General features: G+C 49.3%; 2 protein-coding genes across 28 annotated transcripts in view; one reads left to right on the top strand and one right to left on the bottom strand.

Annotated features, from left to right (window-relative positions):
• Positions 1 to 13,711, top strand: part of XRRA1 (X-ray radiation resistance associated 1) — a 72,051-nt gene extending 58,340 nt beyond the window's left edge. For 24 of the 27 annotated variants that reach the window (XM_045071408.1, XM_045071409.1, XM_013064348.2 and 21 more), the window contains 6 exons: positions 240 to 355; positions 1,997 to 2,341; positions 5,012 to 5,210; positions 5,938 to 6,053; positions 6,223 to 6,328; positions 6,740 to 7,223. In XM_045071408.1, the coding sequence (XP_044927343.1) occupies positions 240 to 355; positions 1,997 to 2,341; positions 5,012 to 5,210; positions 5,938 to 6,053; positions 6,223 to 6,328; positions 6,740 to 6,993 (1,136 nt within the window). In that variant the 3' untranslated portion in view covers positions 6,994 to 7,223. Of the gene's footprint in view, positions 1 to 239; positions 356 to 1,996; positions 2,342 to 5,011; positions 5,211 to 5,937; positions 6,054 to 6,222; positions 6,329 to 6,739; positions 7,224 to 13,447 lie in introns of those variants that run through there. The other 3 variants (XM_013064346.2, XM_045071407.1, XM_045071404.1) reach the window with 2 other exon arrangements.
• Positions 11,128 to 17,259, bottom strand: part of RNF169 (ring finger protein 169) — an 84,587-nt gene continuing 78,455 nt past the window's right edge. Inside the window, exon 6 of the mRNA XM_045071421.1 lies at positions 11,128 to 17,206. Within this exon, the coding sequence (XP_044927356.1) occupies positions 16,037 to 17,206 (1,170 nt within the window). The 3' untranslated portion in view covers positions 11,128 to 16,036. The remainder of the gene's footprint in view (positions 17,207 to 17,259) is intronic.

Below are 17,259 nucleotides of genomic sequence, written 5' to 3'. Positions count from 1 at the left end.
CACCAGCAGAGTTCTTACCCTTGCTTTGAACTATCCTTGTTGCCGTGGGCAAATTTCTTAACGTCTCTGTGCCTCGGTTTCCTCACTTATTGAATGGGAATAATACAGGTACCTACCTCCCAGGGTTGGTGTGAGAATGATGTAAGTTAATACAGGTCTGGCAGTTGGAACAGCGCTGGGCGCATAGTAAGCCCCCAGTAAATATCCACTAATAGTAATCTTCCCCGTCATGGCTCCAGGGGTCCCTCCACTGCTGAAAAGCTTCCTCCAGGAGCGGCTGGGGATCCACTTGATTCGCAAGAAGATAGTAAAGGCTAAGCATCATATTTTGATGCCTCGGAAGGTCTCGAGGAAGGTAAGGCCTCCAGGGCAGGACTGCCAAGGCCGGAGGAAGTGGAGCCCATTTTACTGCGTGTGAACTGATCTTTCCCACTCATCATGGATTCCTTCTGTTGGGTCTGTAGTACTGGCTTTGTCTTCTGCTTTGTGTGTCTGTTACACACAGATACACGCAGAAGGAGGACAAGACAGTCACAGGGACCCAGTTGTCAGAGTAGGGAGAAGCTGTGAAGGTCATGGAATCTTGCTTCCAATTTTGACAGAGAAACTGAGGCCCTGAGAAAGAGCTGTGGAGAAGTAGGGGAGAAATTGGTCTGAAGACCCAGGGATGAGCCTGGCTTCATCACTTTGCACAGCTGCCCAAACTTGGGCAAGAGCTTAACTCTCTGAGCTTCAGCTTCTCAACTCCAAGCCTCCCTGAGGTGCTGAGAGGACTGGATGAAGCAGCAGATGCAAAAAATATGTTATAATCTCCCAAATCTGCCCCTATGCAAGTTCTAACCACCTGTGGGAATCGTGAATGGCTGCACCAGGCCTAGAATACATATCTCTTACACATAAAGAAGCATTTCCCTATGTTGAGAGCACTTTGCTCCCCCAAACCAAACCCAACCAGTGGTCTTAGCCTTCTGGGATGCTGTAAAGTAAGTCACATCTCTCCTTCATTAGAAGGATTGCAGAAATTTCTGTGAAATGCTTTTCCTTCCTGAACTTTAGCCTTTCCATGACTAAAAGCTAGACTGGGCATTGCTGATCACAAAAGTTATCAGTAAATACAGTTACTTCCTCTTGACTCCCTCTGCAGCCTGTCACTGTCTAGCCAAACTCTAGTTTTGGAGCCCTTAGAGGACCAGAGTAGAATTAAAAGCCGGAAATAGACAGGAGTTCAAAAGGTTTCCATCATCTTCCCCTTGTTTGTTGCCTCCTCTAAGGACTGGACTGTCTCTTTCCCATCAGCCAGCTTGAGAGGGGCACAATCAGAGTGAGGCAGATGCTCAGTACAGAATCCTCTCTCCCAGGATGGTGGGCTTTTGCTAGTTAAAGAAGCTGAGAATTTCAACAGGAAAGAAGTTATCGTCTTGGTTCTGAACCCTGAGAAAGATTTGCCATATGAAACTTCATTTAAGGTGTAGGCACCAGCATCCTGAAAGGGGCCTGGTGCTGCTTCCTTCCAGAAGGGACAGGACCATCTCCTCCAGGTCTTACTAGGAGTCTCTGAGGAAAGTCAAGGGCACCATGTTAAAACTCCAACAAAAGAAGACTGTTGAGAGCCAGAGTAATAGGACCGGGGATGTAGAATGAGGCAGAAATCAGATACCGGCTCTGCCACCAAATGATTCTGTGACCTTGGACAAGTCATCTCTCTGAGCCCTCGCTTCCACTTTGATAAAATAAAGAGAATTATTTATAATGATAAATATTTAATATGTTTTATAAAATAAGAATTATTTCCTGGGTAGTTTGAGGTGTAAATCAAGCAACATCTGCCATGTACAGGGCACATTGTAGATGCCCAGTTAGTGGGATTTGGCTCCCTCCCTCTCCTATGAGCCCTCGTCTAGTACCCTGGTCACAGTACCACTGCCTTAGTCTGGTGAGGTCCAGGAAGAGAGATTCTGATTAGGAAGCTAACAGTCCAACATTTCTCCCGTGACAGGTGAAAACCCAAGTCCCAAAGGTGCCAAAGCAGCCTCTACTTCTCCATCATCTCCCTGTGACCGCAGTCCCATCTCCCTCAAAGGAGATCCCAGAGTCTGAGGCAGGGCTGACTAAAGAGCTGTCTGCGGCCGGCAGTCCTCTGGAGTCACAGATACCTGTTGAGGCCGTGGAGGGCCTCTCCCTGTCCCACCGGACCTTCGTGCCCCTACCTCCCATCTGCTCCGATTCCACCGTGCACAGTGAAGAGACCATGTCCCACCACAGTGACAGACCCAGCCGCCTCAGCCCAGAGCACCTATCAGACGAGGACACCAAGAGCATGGAGTCCATATTCTTGACCCAGGTGCCTGGTTCTCCTTCCTCTGCCTTGTTCCTAGCTCCCGGAGGCTCCTGTATGACCTTGGCATAGCTGGCTTGCCGTAGGCAGCCAGAAGTGAGCCCAAGACAGGTCTGGAAACCAGAAGGAATCACCCCTGGCAGGCCTGCAAGCCCCTCTGGGAGCTCCACTGAGCCAAGGCTACTGGTGGGGGGTTACCCCCAGAGAGAGTTCATGGTCCTGTGGCACAGACAGCATCTGGGGCCTGGTTGGGGCACGGTTCCGACCAGTTTTTCAGAAGAGCTTGACACTGCCTCAACCTGTCTGTATAAGGTCACATCACTTCTCCCATCCAAGTGCTAACCAGGCCCAACCCTGCTTAGCTTCCGAGATCAGACGAGATCGGGTGCGTTCAGGGTGGTATGGCCGTAGACAGGTCACATCACTTCTGATGCTGCCTCTGAATCCTGGGAATACAGATGGCTGAGATGAAGGTCCTGCCCTTGAGCTATCCTCAGCCTGCTGGGGGAGTGCAGGAACAATGCTTGCAGTCAGGGCTGAGACTAAGGGAAACCCAGGTGCTGGGAACCTGGAGTAAAGCAGGATCCTCTGCCCAGACCAGGAGGGCTCCTGAAAGAGGTTCTGATGAGCTGAGCTTTGCAGGCTGAGTAGACAGTGACAAGGTGAAAAGGTGGGCAGGAGGGCATCCTGGGCAGAGCAAATAGCATGAAGCAGGCTACAGAGGACAGAAAGTGGCAGGTGCAGAAACCACAAATGGTTCAGTGTCTGGGGAGCAGGGTGACACTTAGGAAAAGGGAAATAGGAAGCTGGAGGAGCTGGCAGGATCCCTTGAGTGTTACTATACCACTGCCTTTCCTCAGCTCCCTACCTGCCATCTCACCCCTCCAATCTGCCAGATCTTTCCAAGATACACACGCATACATCTACGTCTGACTCCATCCATCTGTTATTCCACAAGTGACTTACAGTGACATACATATTTATATGATATAAAACTATCTTTATGAACTATAGCTGAACCTTTTAGAACAAAGCAGAGTGTAAATAAATATTTTAAAACGAGCTTGAAAAAAATGAGCTTGCTAAAGTTGGATGAAAGGAAAATACGGACAGGAAAGGAAGTAAGGTCTCACTCACTCTGACCTGCTCATCTGCCCTGCTGCTCTGGGAACAGAGGTGTATTGCCAAAATGCAATTCTGGGCTTCCTAGGAGCCAAAGGAATACAGTCAACTGTGAATCACTGTGATGGGAAAAGTCTTTTCTCCCCTTGCTGAATTGCCAAGGCTATGACCTCCAGCACAGAGTGGAACAGAAGCAGAAAGAGCAGACATGTCTTACTCCTGACCACAGGGAGAAAGCTTTCAGTCTTTCACCATCAATTCTGATGTTAGTTGTGGGTTTTTCATAAATAACCTTTTTTGTGTTGAGGAAGTTTCTATTCCTAGTTTGTTGAGTGGGCTTTTTGTTTTTGTTTTTGTTTTGTTTTGTTTTTTTGGGTTTTGTCACAGAGATGTTAGATTTTGCCAAATGCTTTTTCTGTGTGTACTGAAACAATCATGTAGTTTTTGTCCTTTATCTGTTGAAATAGTATATCACATTGATTGATTTCCAGATGTTTAATCAAGCTTGTCTACCTACGGTAAGTCCCACTTGATCATGATATATAATCCTTCTTACAGGTTGTTGATTTGGTTTGCTAATATTTTTTGAGGATTTTTGTGCTTACATTCATAGGGATATTGGTCTGTATTGTCCTTTTGTGATGTATTTCCTTAGTTTTGGCTTCAGGATAGTAACTCAGAGAATGAGCTAGGAGTGTTCCCCTTTCTAATTTTTGGAAAAGTTCATGAAGGATTGGTGTTAATTCTATAGATACTTAATAGAATTCACTGGTGAAGCTAACTGGCCCTTGGCTTTTCCTTGGAAGAATTGTTGAAATCTCTACTTGGTACAGATCTGTTCAGACATTCTGTTTATTCTTAGCCACAAGTTTTCGTGTAGGGTATAAACAACATCCCTACATATGAAACCCAGTCTCAGCAGTATGTCTCTTATAAAACTATTAAGGTAAGCTAAAAATATGAGTGCAGACAGTGGTCACTCACCCCCTTAAAACTCCTCTGCTGATTTTGCCATCTCCATGAGAATAAAGAAGATTCAAAAACAACCCAAAACCCTCAGGTTGGCTTTTTAAAGTCCTTACTGATCTGCAGCCTGTTTATTGCTCCAGTGGCCCCTTTCTTCATAGTACACCCCAAAGATACCAATTTGAAGGTCCCCCAGATCCACCTTGCCGGGACTTACATGGGTGGCTTGGTCACTGCTCTTCATGGCCTGCAGCAGGCCTCTCTCCTCAGCACTTGTTGCCCACCCCTCTCCCCACGCCTGCGTGGGGACGGCCATCCCACTGCTTCAAGACTTCATGCAGGTTAAGACCTCACTTCCTCCAGGAGGCTTCCAGGCTTCGCAGGAGGGGTGAGGGCTTCCTGGGCCCACCCAGAACCTTTGTGCTCCTTTCTCCTCCAGTGCTTACCAAGGTGCACGATCACTGTCTTTCATGACTGCATCCTCTTACCCCAGTCTTGGTTCTTTCCCTTAACAGGGCCCAGCATGGGAACCTGCACAGAGCTCATGCTCAGACGTGTTAATGGAAGCTGGTTTTCTTTTGGACACAGGTGGGTGAGCTGCCTTCCTCCATCCTCCAGAGGGATGATTCAGCCATGAAGGAGGAAGAGCAAAGACCACCCCACACAGCACCCAGAGAGGTAAAGAGGGCTTGTCGGAAGCCCCCGACTGCCTCCCTCCCCAGCAAGTACCATGGCTACGAGGAGCTGCTGACAGCCAAGCCTGATCCAGCCTTTGTTGAGCCAAAGGGTACGTGAGGAAAATGGTTCAAAGCAGGGTCCCTCTCCACAGCCCAGAGCAAGTCAGGGCAAAGCCTCATTTCTAGACCAGGATGCTGTCCTTTGTCAAAGGGCTCCTGAAGGTATCCTGGTTTGGAGCCTCCCATATCAGGTCCCCTGGCCTGGGCCTGCATTGGATTTTGAGGCACCACAGGTGTTCTGAGATTCTAGCCAGTCTAGCCCCAGCTGCTCGCTCTGGTTGGAAAAGTGTCTCCGGGAGGTTTTTGGGAACAGATACCTAGACTGGTCGGATTCCTGAGCTCCTTCCCAGCCCAGCTAAGGCTCAAATGGGACATCCCCAATCCTCTCTCTGTGGTTTGAGACAAGGGAGGCAGTGCTTCCTCTGAGCCCTTTATTTTAGACTGATGTGTTACCAGTGTTTGTGCTTTCAAAGGAACTTGCTGGCACTCAGCTGTGGTGTCATGGGAGTCCATCCCTGTAGTGGAACCCACTGTGTTTAGTGGGGTTATACTGGGGTCAGTTCTTTTCCCCTAGTGCACCCAGGGGACGAGTATTCACCGAATGAGTGATGGAGGTTCAGGCACTGCAGCAAATCAGAGAGAGATGTGTGTTCATCTTGGGGCCTCTGAAATCCTTGCACCCAGGGCTGCTGTGACAGTGGGGAATGATGAAACTGGAGGAGGCATCCAGCAAATGGAGGAGGAGTACCTTGCCCAACCCTCACCTTTTTGCCTTAGGAATCCAGAAGAACACACAGGCCCTGCAGCGCATGCTGAAGTACCCGCTGCTGTGCCACTCCTCCAAGCCCAGGCTGGACACACTTCAGAAACGTTACGTGCCCAAGAAGAAGCGGGTATACGGGTCCCCCCCATGGTGGCTGTCACCTCCCCACCTTCTCAGGGCCATGCTTTCCCAGTTTCCCCAAGTGCTCCCCTGCTTATTGCTGCGTCTATATGAGGAGTGGAGGCTGTTGGAGGCTGAGCACCGACCTGTGGTGACCGGCTCCTCTTACCTTGTGTCAGGCCCAGAGGATCCCTGTTCCACCGCCACGGAAGACTCGAGCCCAGCTGCTGGATGATCTCTTCATTCGCATGCGGGATCCCCGGAACATTACAGAGGCTCCACTAGGTACAGCTCTGCCCATCCCCCACCCCCATCCTCAGCAGCCAGAACCCAAGATCGAGACATTCGCTCACCTGCTGGGAGGAGGCCCAGGGCCCTTGGCTTCTGCCCCAGCCCTGTCTGGTGTGCAGATGGAGAAGAAGCTAAGGCCTGCCTGGAGGGAGGCAGGGTGTTGCCTAGACTCATACAGCACGTTACAGACCAGAACTAAGGCTTGAGGTAGCATCAGGAGGGGACACCACTGGCTTCTTACTGCCCTGAGCTGGGGAGGCCATTCTCAGTCCCCATAGCATCCTCTTTTCACTCCATCCCACTTTCACTGGGTTTGGGGGGGGTGCTCTGGACGCAGACCGCACTGCTTTGGGCTAGGGGGAAACCAGAGCAAGTTTGGTGCCCCTCGGGCCTCTTTCCCTGCAGGAGCTGTCCTGCGCCAGCAGACTGAGAGGCGGCTGGTGAACCAGAAACAATACCTGGAGGCCAAGCGGCTGCTGAAGGAGTTCCAGGCCCGCTACAGGCAGCTGGTGCGCTGCTCACTGCGTACAGTGTTCAGGGCCGCAGCGCCACCCCCGGGCCGCCCAGCACTGAGTGAGGGCCAGCCTAGGTTCGGCCGCTTCCTTGAGTTCATGGATGAGTTCTGCCAGGGGCCCACGGCCAGCGACTCGAAAGGCTAAGGGCTATGCACGGGGCCATGCGCACTCCCCGGCCTGTGCCTGACGCCCTCCCAGGGCTCTGTGCCCTGGACCACACCTTGGGGCTGGGTGTGCCAGGTGCAGGCCTCAGATCTTGGCCTGGCCTTGCTTGCTGGCCGCAGAGAGTGGGGAACTGGTCAGGACCTCCCCTCCCCGGGCTGGGCAGGACCCAGCCCCTGGCCAAGCAGCAATAAAGAGTAGGTGCATATAGAGCAAGGTAGCCTGTGTGTTTTCTTGTAGTTTGGGCCTGGCTGCCAAGCTAGAGAAGGATCCCGGCTATGCGTATCCTTCGGGAAACCTGAGTCACACCTGCCCAACAGAGCTGTGATGAGCACTGGCATGAAAACAAGTGGGTTGATGGAACAGAAAAGCAGCACAGACTAAAGCTCAGAGAAGTGAACTAATCCATCCACAGCCAACAAAGCATACATGCTTTGGGGGCAGGGGGCAAAACTGAGGTCACCAGGTCCCTGAAAAGCAGCTTTATTTTGTTGGGCAGCTTTGTCCATGATGAGGGCAAATGGAGAGGAGGGAGAAGAGAGCATCAGGAATTCCCTTACCAGATGGCCATGGCCATGGCCAGAGTTGGGACAGGCCGAGGGGAAGGCTTGCATGGTTTCCTAAGGTCCTCTAATCCTGGACACCAGCTGCGGTCCCATATGTGAACGCTGGGGCACGGGAACGGATCCTGGGGCTATGCAAGTCCAGCCTGGGCTCACAGGTAACCTGATTCCGGCCAACGCAGCCTGTGGGGTTGCCCCATTTTTGTGAGTCTCCCAAGAGTCAGCACCTGCTACAGAGCTGGATCTAGAGAAGCCAGTGGGACTGACCACAGCCAACTGTGGTCATAGCAGACACACTCATCTATGTACCTGTGAGTCACACACATAGCCACCTGTGGCACAGGCACCCGGACGGATAGATGTGGTACAGGCTCACCCCACAGTGGCATTTGCAGGCAGGGTGTGTTGCTGACTCGCCACTTGGATCTCCTGGGGCCCCAAACCACCCTTCCCCTATAGCCTTAGGAAGGAGAAACCACCCCAGGGGTGACCCTGCAAGCCCTGCTGGGCTCCAGTGCTAGAGAACTAGATTGCTCCTTTCAGCTAGAAATACTTACCAACCATAGGCTCTCCAGCCTGAAAGTCTCTTGGGAACATCCTATCCCAGCCTCAAGACCTGAAGCTTCCTGCAGTCCCTGGAGTAGATCATTCAGCTCCAGCTTGCACCCCTGGACAGGGAACTTATTCCCTCCAAAGGCTGTCCCTTTTTTTGTTGGCAAAGCTACCAGACAGTTTTAGCTACTGGGCTGACCTGTCTGCCTAAGTCCCTCGGGATATCTAGCACTGCTACTGGCTTGGGAGTGTGTCAGCTCCCTCTGCCCAGCCAGGCCAGAGCCCTCACCAATGTGAGAACATCCTGGAGAGGCTACACCTGTCTGGGCTAAACGCTCTTCGACTCAGTTATTCCACATAGGATACCATGTAAGTAAGTTGGTTGCCTCTCCTAGTGCCTGTTTGAAGTATGCGAGGCGGGGTTTCCGTCTACTAGTCACCCTCCCACGCAGGCAAATTGCTGCATCTCTGGAAGCCGTATTATCGTTTACCAATTGTGTCCATTCTTTTCTGTCTCCAGAGTGATCTGGACTGAATCACATCACCAGGGTTCCATGTATTAACTCTCTTACTTGCTGTAGGATAAAGGGCAGGTTGCCATCTCCTTACTGCGCACGGGAGAAGAATGAGGCACAAACAAATCAGCTGCAAGGGAGTGGGAGCGGGGGCGCTGGTAGAAAAGCCTATGTCGCTGCTCCCTTCTCTCATAATTGACCTGTGTCTGCCTCATTCTTCTGTGCGCCGTCAGGGGGCGGTCGCAGGTCATTTAACCTTACCTACAGTGACAGTGGGGTTTGCAATCTCTGTGGGTCCTTTTGGTGTTAAAAATGTACTTTGAGGGCTCTTGAGCGAGCAGTGAAATCTGCTTGTTTTCCTGAGTTTTGTCGTTTTTTGAAGAGACCTGAATTGGTCCACACCTGACTAGAATTGTCAGCCTCTGACTAGAATTGTCAAAGGAGCAGGAATTAATAACTATTTGGGGAAGCCTTTCGGGCGGCATCCGCCCTCCCTGCTGCCAGCAGTTACTTACTCTCACAGAACATCTGCACTAGAAGCTTCGACGCCCTGGGCTGCTTTCACCCAGCACCCCCTTCCTCCTCCATAAGCAGATGGGAAGCTTGCTGCCACACTCTTCTGAGCCTTCCACAGCCCTCTAACAAGGGCAAACCAGAAGAAATAATTTCTCCCACCACTAATTCTCCAAAACTAGGTAGGGCCATCCTGTTCTCCTAGCCACTCATCCAAGATGCCGGTAACTCCTTGGGAGCTGGATGTGGCCACAGGAGAGAGAACAGAGAACTTAGACGCAGACTGTGTCTCACGATGCTTGGTGCTGCAAGATACCTCCCACCCCTACGGTGGGTGCAGAGGGAAGATTCTGGTCTCTCTCCCCTTGGCAAGCCCAACCCAGAAAGCAATGCAACCTTAGAGTTAGTCGAGAACAGAGAGGGAGGGCACCACCCTGAATTGACTCAGTCCAGGCAACAGGAAAAGCAATCGGTGACTTGGAGTTGGAGGACCCAACTTTCAAGCTATGTCAGGGCCAGAGTTTCCCTCCCATCTGTAAATGAACCCCCCCCCCCCCGCCACCCACCACACCAGGCTAGCATGAGTGAGCTGTGTAGAACACTTTCTGTTACTTTAGAGGTCAAGGGACAATCCTATTCTGTTCATATACCTCCAAGCAGCTGCCTTATTTCTTGCAAATCATTTTAAAAACTGTCTTTTGGAAGAGTCTTGGGCCAGATTTCAAAAGTCCCTTAAGTTCTGCTTCACCACATACAGCATGTCCTACATTAGTCCTTCAAACTGGTTTTACACGTTTAGATGGGACAGCAATACATTTGTTCTGTTTGATGAGAAATGGACACCAAGGGGATTCTGATGAATTCCTGAGCATTACTTCCAAAGCTGGTATTTTTAAAATCAGACGTTCTGAGTATAATAGCCCCAATATGCAAGGACAGTCTCGCCCTGTACATCTGTTCTTTACTCAAGACTCTTGTGCCTTCATTAGGAGTAAGACTGGTTGAATAGACCATTCTTAACTTAGACCTCAGACACACAGCACACCATGGAAACCCAATCTCGCCTCCTAATTTCTCCCATCATTCTGAATGCCAAAGCAAGGCGTTCCAAAGTGGAGCATCTCCCAGAGCAAAGACAGCTCCAAAAATCAAACACACCTAGTCTAAGCTTAGCCCAGATTTGCCTGTGATTGCGCTCTATAGAAGTTAAGACTTTTGACGAGAAAGAGAATATTCGCTTTCATGAGTTTCCTTTACTGTGTTCTCAACGTGGGCTTCTCCTTGAGCAGGCAAACATACACTGAAGTATGCACTTTGGTACTGTTTAAATAACCACATCATCCTGTTTGATTCTGTGCCATTTCTTTGTTGGCAGCAGCATCCCTGACAGGGCCTGCCCTGTTCTGGGTCTTTCTTTGTCAAGATGCTATTTGTGATAAGTCCACAAGGGTCCAGGCCCCGTGTCCAATTCTAATGTACACAGTAGGTTGGAAACCACATACATCCCATTTTCTGTTCCTAAGTGGGAAGAAGAAAGCCCCTACAACTGTGTGTGTACAGACTGAGAGTAAAACAGCACATGGGGAGAAACAACAAAAAACCATTAGGTGGCATTGAAGATAATTTCCCCTGGGTAGTTCTCCATTCTCTCCTTAGGAATTTAAGGCCAAGGACTAGACCTACTGACAGAGGGGCCCTGCTCCCACTGGTGGCATAGTTGGAGGGTAGACAGGGCCACCCAGGGAGACTCAGCTGCCCTCCAGACCCAGAACCCAAAAACTACTCTTGAGCTCTAACAGCTTCATCTTTGAGGAATGCATTGCCTGTTTTTACACTTATTAAATGAGAAAAAAAATGAACAAGCCTGGCCTTCACTCGGTTTTGTCCAACTAGTTGATAGAAGACCCCAGAAAGGATAGAGAGGAAGCCTGCCACTCTTATTAACAAGAATTAAGGAAGCATTTACTCACAAATCAAAGTGTGTAAATATTTTTCTTAGGAAGAATAAAAATACTGATAATACATCGAACAATGTGCACATTCAGTCTTGGCACTTTTTTTTTTCAATTTAACCAATCTAAGCTGATCATAACCTCTGCTTATGTCCCTTTTCTCTGTAGAACAATCTTTTTCTGAAAATTACAGTGAATAACAATCGTGTACAGATGCAACTTCTGTATCTTTGGTGGAAAAGCTATTCAGCAACAGCTTTCCCTAGAATCCTGACCCCCCCCATACCTGCTTTGTCACTGATTCACAAGAATTTATAAGCAACTATGCTTGCTTCTAAAAACCAGGCCAAAAGACCACTCTATGGGAAAAGGCTGGTTGAGGAAGGTAAGTTCCTAAGGAGTTCTTGATTTTTCAAAGAAAAATGAAGGGCTGGCTGGGTTTTAACCCTTGGTTAAAATGAGGACTAGTCCAATCAAAATATATAACTTCCCAAGATTCCATATTCACATTAGTCACCTCGTGGGGTTTTCTCTATCTGGGTGTGTGTTCAGGAGATATAGGTATATTTTAATTCTAACTGAAAAATTTTAGAAGCAAAAGCTATTAAAAAGCCTGTATCATTTGGGTGTCCTCCTCATTAGCAAATTGTGTGTGTGTGTAATTTAAACGGACTATTTACTTAGATCCTAGAAAACTAAAATATAAAATAGGGCATAGCACAGTGGGCCTCATCTTCCGTATTTCTTAGGGAAAAGGGGCAGCAGGTGGGCAAGTTTGATCTGAATGACTTCCATGCCCTTTCCAGCCATAGCATTTTAGGATTATAATCCAGCTTTCAATTTTTCTTTCCTTCCTCCCCCACTGGTTTTCCATCTCAATGAAAAGTCAGGCAGGAAAAAGGAAAACGAATCCAAAGTTGCTGCCAGCTGTGGTGAGAGGTCTGGTTGGGAAAGAGGTGAGCAGGTCGGTGAGTTGGGATGTCGGCCTCCTCTGACCCTGTCAGTGATCCCTGCCCTGCCTCACTTCCTGGCACTTGTGCAAAAGAGATTACTGTCCTGTGTCACTGGAGAAGAAAATTCATTCTCCTCTGGTAAAATTACTTAGGAAATGGAAAGCAATGTTGCAATTAAATTCAGAAATATTGTTAGGGGCTGGGGGGCAGGTCTAAAATGTTCAAGGCAGTCTGCTGGATGCTGGACAGCATCTTAAATGGGGCCATCCAAGATGGTCACTATGAAGAAGTGCTCTTTCAATGACCATGAACAAACTCCAGCCACCTAGACATTCAAATACATTCCATTAGAGACTGAGCTCAAGAGCAGGGACTGTCCCTTCCATCCTGTATCTCCACGACCCAGTATAGGGTTGGCACAAGTTCGAAACTCAGGAACGTCTGTCAAACGGAATAGAAAGGGCGAACAGCACAGCCTTTGGTCATCAGCTTCACCAGTCAAGCGCAGTGGCAGCTTCCCATCTTAGTTTGTCACTTTATACTCAGACAGCAATTAATTAAGCAGCTTTAATCTCTTAAGGGCATTTTTCTTTTAGGGAAAATGAGCAAAAACAAAAACAAAACCCTAAAAAACAATAAAATCAGAAGGCATTCATCACCAGTTCTTCCTCCAAACAAAAATCTAAAAAATTTAAAAAATAAGAAATGGAACCACTCACAAAAGGTTTTCCTGGGAAGCTTCAGCCAAGACGAATTAACCTTTTAAAAAGAGGCAATTATATGAAAGGGTCCAAGGGCTGGATGCTTAATCCTCTGACATGGATCCAGCAGACCCAGATGACTCCTTCCAGTAGATACAATCAACACATCACGAATATGCTGCCCACGGTCTTCCCCACTCTATGGGAAAGGGCTGAGAGCCCCCTTCTCAGGGCACCACATTTCTTGGATTTCCCATCAGAATGACCTTCATCCTCCAACCTCTCCTAACTTCCCTTTTAATAAAAACCAAACCACACCAAACAACAAAGAATGCCTAAACACAAGGAGCAGAGCTTGTAGGACGTGGGAGATTTGTATGATGAATCCGATTCCAATGATTCATGAGACATGTTTGGTTTGTGAAATAGTGTCTTTCTCGTTCTCCCTCACCAACCCTCCTCATCACTCTGTTTTCCCTTCTTGTCTTTCTACAAATAATTCATATCAACAAGCAAGCAACAGGACACAGACATTTTTCATAAGGAGAAAGTGTTCAGATTTTAGTTAAGTAGGGGAAGCATCTTAAAATACAGATAATACCTTAGTGGTTTTTTCCTCCTCCAAAGCCGAGCAGATGAGAGGTTAAGCCCTGTAACTCCTTAACCTAAACTGCTTTCCCTCCACAGCAAGGACTCCAGCTCAGCCGGAAGTCTGGACAACTGTCAGGCCCCCTCTGGACACAGCAGGAGGTGCAAGGGGCAAAGTCTGGAAGCTGGATCTAGCATTTGGAATACTCACTTCACAGGAGGGAGCTTTGCACTCAGCACCTGAACCTAAAATTCCTTGCTACTGCTATGTTACTTCTTAAAACAAAAGTATGACTTTGGGGAAATATTTAAAATATATATATCTTTTTCTATTAAAAATATCTTTTTTTCCAGAACCAAAAATTAGTTCCAACTGAAACGTGTTTTTCAAATGAGTGAAGACATAGAAAAAAGGTGGTAAGTGGAAAAAGAAGTGTTTTTGCTACCACCGAGTGGACGAGCCCCCTAGGGGATGTTCGCTCAGGCCAATGAGCAGTTCTAGGAAATGGCAGGAGCTGAGGCTTTTTCTCTAAGGGTCTTTAGTGAGTCACCTCCCCCTTCCTCCGCAGACCAGCACCGGCTCTGCTATCCTGGGGACCGACCGTCCAGCAGCCTGTGGAGGCCTATGTTGCTGGCAGGGCCTGGAATCAAAGTGGTGCGCATATAGAGAAAGGCGGTGGACGCATGTTTTTTAAACACACATCTGCACGTGTGCACGCACACAGACACACACAGAACACATACATTCAAGTGAGGGACACTCCCACCTAAGTAGTCACCAAGGAGGTTCCACATATCTCAATGATGACCAAAACACTCACATCATCTCTGGAACTTCTCTCTGGAAACTATTCATGAGCCGCAGGAAGAAATGGCTCCAACTGCTTGATGGCTAGACCTTGTCTGTAACTCCAAACAATTCTGACCAACCTTCTCTTCTAGAGGCTTCAAACAGCTTCTGACTAGTTTCAGACTTAAAATTCTCCCTCCTGTCACCACATAGCTGCCCTGAGAAGAGGGGGCAAAAATCTCCTGAGAGAAATCAAATGAAGGTGATACAGGAAATCTCTAGTCACCAGGGGAGTCACCATTCTGGATCTCAGTTTCTGCCTTAGTAAGAGGAAGAGGGTGGAAAAGGTGACCATTAAGGTCCCTTCCAATTCTAACATCTTAGAAGTCTGTATTTCTAGATGTTTCTAGATGCTGAGGACGGTTCCAGAAATGTTTTTGCCAATGGCAACATCATTAGAAATCTGTGCAGTCTCCTGCTGGAGCCACTCAAGGGGGACAACACATACTGGGATACAGAAGCTCTAAAACCTTCGTTAAATTGCCAGTCACATGACTTTATAGGAACAGCTCGTACATGCACAGGGAATGCCAGCCCGAGATTCCCTAAAATCATCTCTTAATCCCTATTCTCAATGAGCCCAGACGGGCAGAAGCACCAAGCACCACCAGGGATGCAAAAGACACATGGTGTCAGCTCCTAAGGAAAGTAAACCCCAAAGGTCCATGGGACTGAATTTACCAGCTGCATCCAGCCAGATACCTTGTTTCCACAGTATGGAGTTTCAGCATCACTCTTGCCTGACTTCTGGGCAAATTTGGGGGGATTTTAGATCAACATTGCAGATAACCCTTGGACATGTGGAGAGTAGTAACGAAGTTCAACTGTAGTTTGTCTCACAAGGTGGAATCCCCTCTACCCCCCCACCCCCGCCCAGAAAACAGAAAGCTGTAAAGTGGGGGGCTGGGCGGGCAGAGAAGGGTGGATATCTGCACAGTACTTTATAGCTCCCATCGATCTCAATTCTCTGCCTGTGGATCTTGCACAATCAGTACTCAAATGCTCGGTCAGCTTTCCCTAGGCTCCCCTGGCAGGTCCCTGGGTTGCTGTCCATTATGGCAACCTATCGAACGTGTTAGTGTGAAAAAATCTCTGGGATCTGCTGACAGGAGCCCCAGCAGTCAGCTGGGCTATGCCACTGAGTGAAGGACAGGACCTGAACGTCCGCCCTGCAGTTCCACCCTCAAAAATGGCACTGATCCCACTTACAGGTGAGGCTCCCAGGAAGACCAGACTGAATGATAACCGTGAATGTGGTCTGTCAACTACAGAGCATTAATCCAATGTTAGTTTTTACACGGGAAAGGTAAACTTTTGTAGTAGGGTAAACTCAACTGATTTCATTAGGTGTATTTACTTGCAGCACAGGTAAGGAAAAGGGGGAACATGATTTTTGGGGATCTGCCAAACAGCGACACTGCTCCACTTCTCTAAGAGGGAGGGAACTTTTTATCTGCAAGGCTGATTTAAAATAACACCCTGTTGGAAGAAGTCAGGAGATCTGTCCGTTTCAGAAGGTATCCCCTGCCTCCTCTACCATCTCTAACTCTGGCCCCTGTGCTCCCGCATCTCCTTGCAAGTGGGTGCTGCCAGACCTGGCCCAGAAGCCCTCAGGGCTGGGGGTCTCTTAGGGGTGAGGCGTGCTTCTGGCTTCCGTCACCGAGAGGCAGAGACACAGCATCCTTGGACAGAGACCACAAAGGCCCTGGGACCTCTCCAAACTGTAGCAGACAGCGTTTTGCCGTGAAAAGAAACCCAAAGTGAGAACGCCCAGCTCTTCAGGATAAAATGATCAGGCCCAGAGACCTCGTGAAAACAGTTCACATGTTCCTGGGGCACTACTTGGCCCCGGCCACGTGGCTGGACCTCAGGAGATACTGATCCACGCTCCCTTTCCTCCGGCTCACAGTCCGCCTCTCGCTGTCGAATATGCGTTGCAGCTGCAGGGCCAGCCGCCGGTCCTCCTCCTCCTGCCGCAGCTTCTGTTCCATCTCCCGCAGGGCTGGGCCTGCCTCCCCGCCGCTTGGCCGCAGTTTCTTCAGGGAGCCATTCTGTTCCAAGTGCTTGGTCTTACAATGTCTTTTCCGGCCCCGGCGCAAGGAAGGAAGGGGCTCCTCGCCGAGGTTGTCTGCCAGCACACCATTGGGCAGGTCAAAATGATTCACAGTCTTCAGCGGCTTCTTTGTTTTGAGGACCGCCCCCAGAACGCTATTTTTGGGTAGCGCGGAATGAACCACCGGGTTTTTCACGGTTGTGCTCTGACAGGTGGTGTCTAACTTGGCCTCTGGGGTGGGCCCCGGCCCTTCCTCCTGCTCTCTCTCTGAGGAAGTCCCACTGGCGCCCACACGCAGTTCTGAAGAGCAGCGGGTTTCGGATGCAACCTCGGGGCTCCTTTTACTCTCGCTGCCGGCTTCCACTTTTGTTTGGCTCACAGAGGGGAAAGAATCGAGGCCAGTGGGGGTGGGTCCGGCACACGCAGAGAGGGCCTGCCCACCCGCCAGTCTCGTCTGGAAAGTCAGAGGTGGCTTTTCCTTGCTAGAATGGGTAACTTCGGACACTACTAAGTCTTCCCCTGTTTCTGGAGCCAGGGATGTGAGGGTGGCTTTTGAAAGGGTCTTTTTGATCTGCCGCTCCTGAAAGATCTGTTCCCACTTTTTGAGGATCCTTGGGCTAGCCTCATAAGAAGTCTGCTTCTGCAGGCTTCTGTTGAGGTTGCGGGGTGTTGATTTGATGATGAGGGGACTGAGCACCCGGCCATCGGGGAGTCTCTTGGGAGGAGTACAGGGTGAGCAGACAATGGGCTTGAAATGGTTTAGCTCCTCAGAGATGCTGTCGTTGCTCTCAGGACTGATAGAGCGCTCTGGCTTATGCAGAGAAGCCAAGGATGAGAGGGAACTGAAGGGGAGACGTTTTTCCACCGTTAAGTCCGGGGCGGAGAGGCAGCGGTTGTTCTGAGTGGACAGGAGGACGCCAATGATGGGGTTGGAGCCTGGGGCCATAGCTGTGACCTAAAAGAGGTTAAAAAGATTTTATAGACATGCATATAGACATACTGTCTCTC

The sequence above is a fragment of the Mustela putorius genome, unplaced genomic scaffold (assembly GCF_011764305.1).
Source record: "Mustela putorius furo isolate JIRA1106 unplaced genomic scaffold, ASM1176430v1.1 tig00003987_pilon_pilon_pilon, whole genome shotgun sequence".
NCBI lineage: Eukaryota > Metazoa > Chordata > Mammalia > Carnivora > Mustelidae > Mustela > Mustela putorius.
Note: the sequence above shows the minus strand (reverse complement) of the source record. Positions and strands in the feature narration are given on the sequence as shown.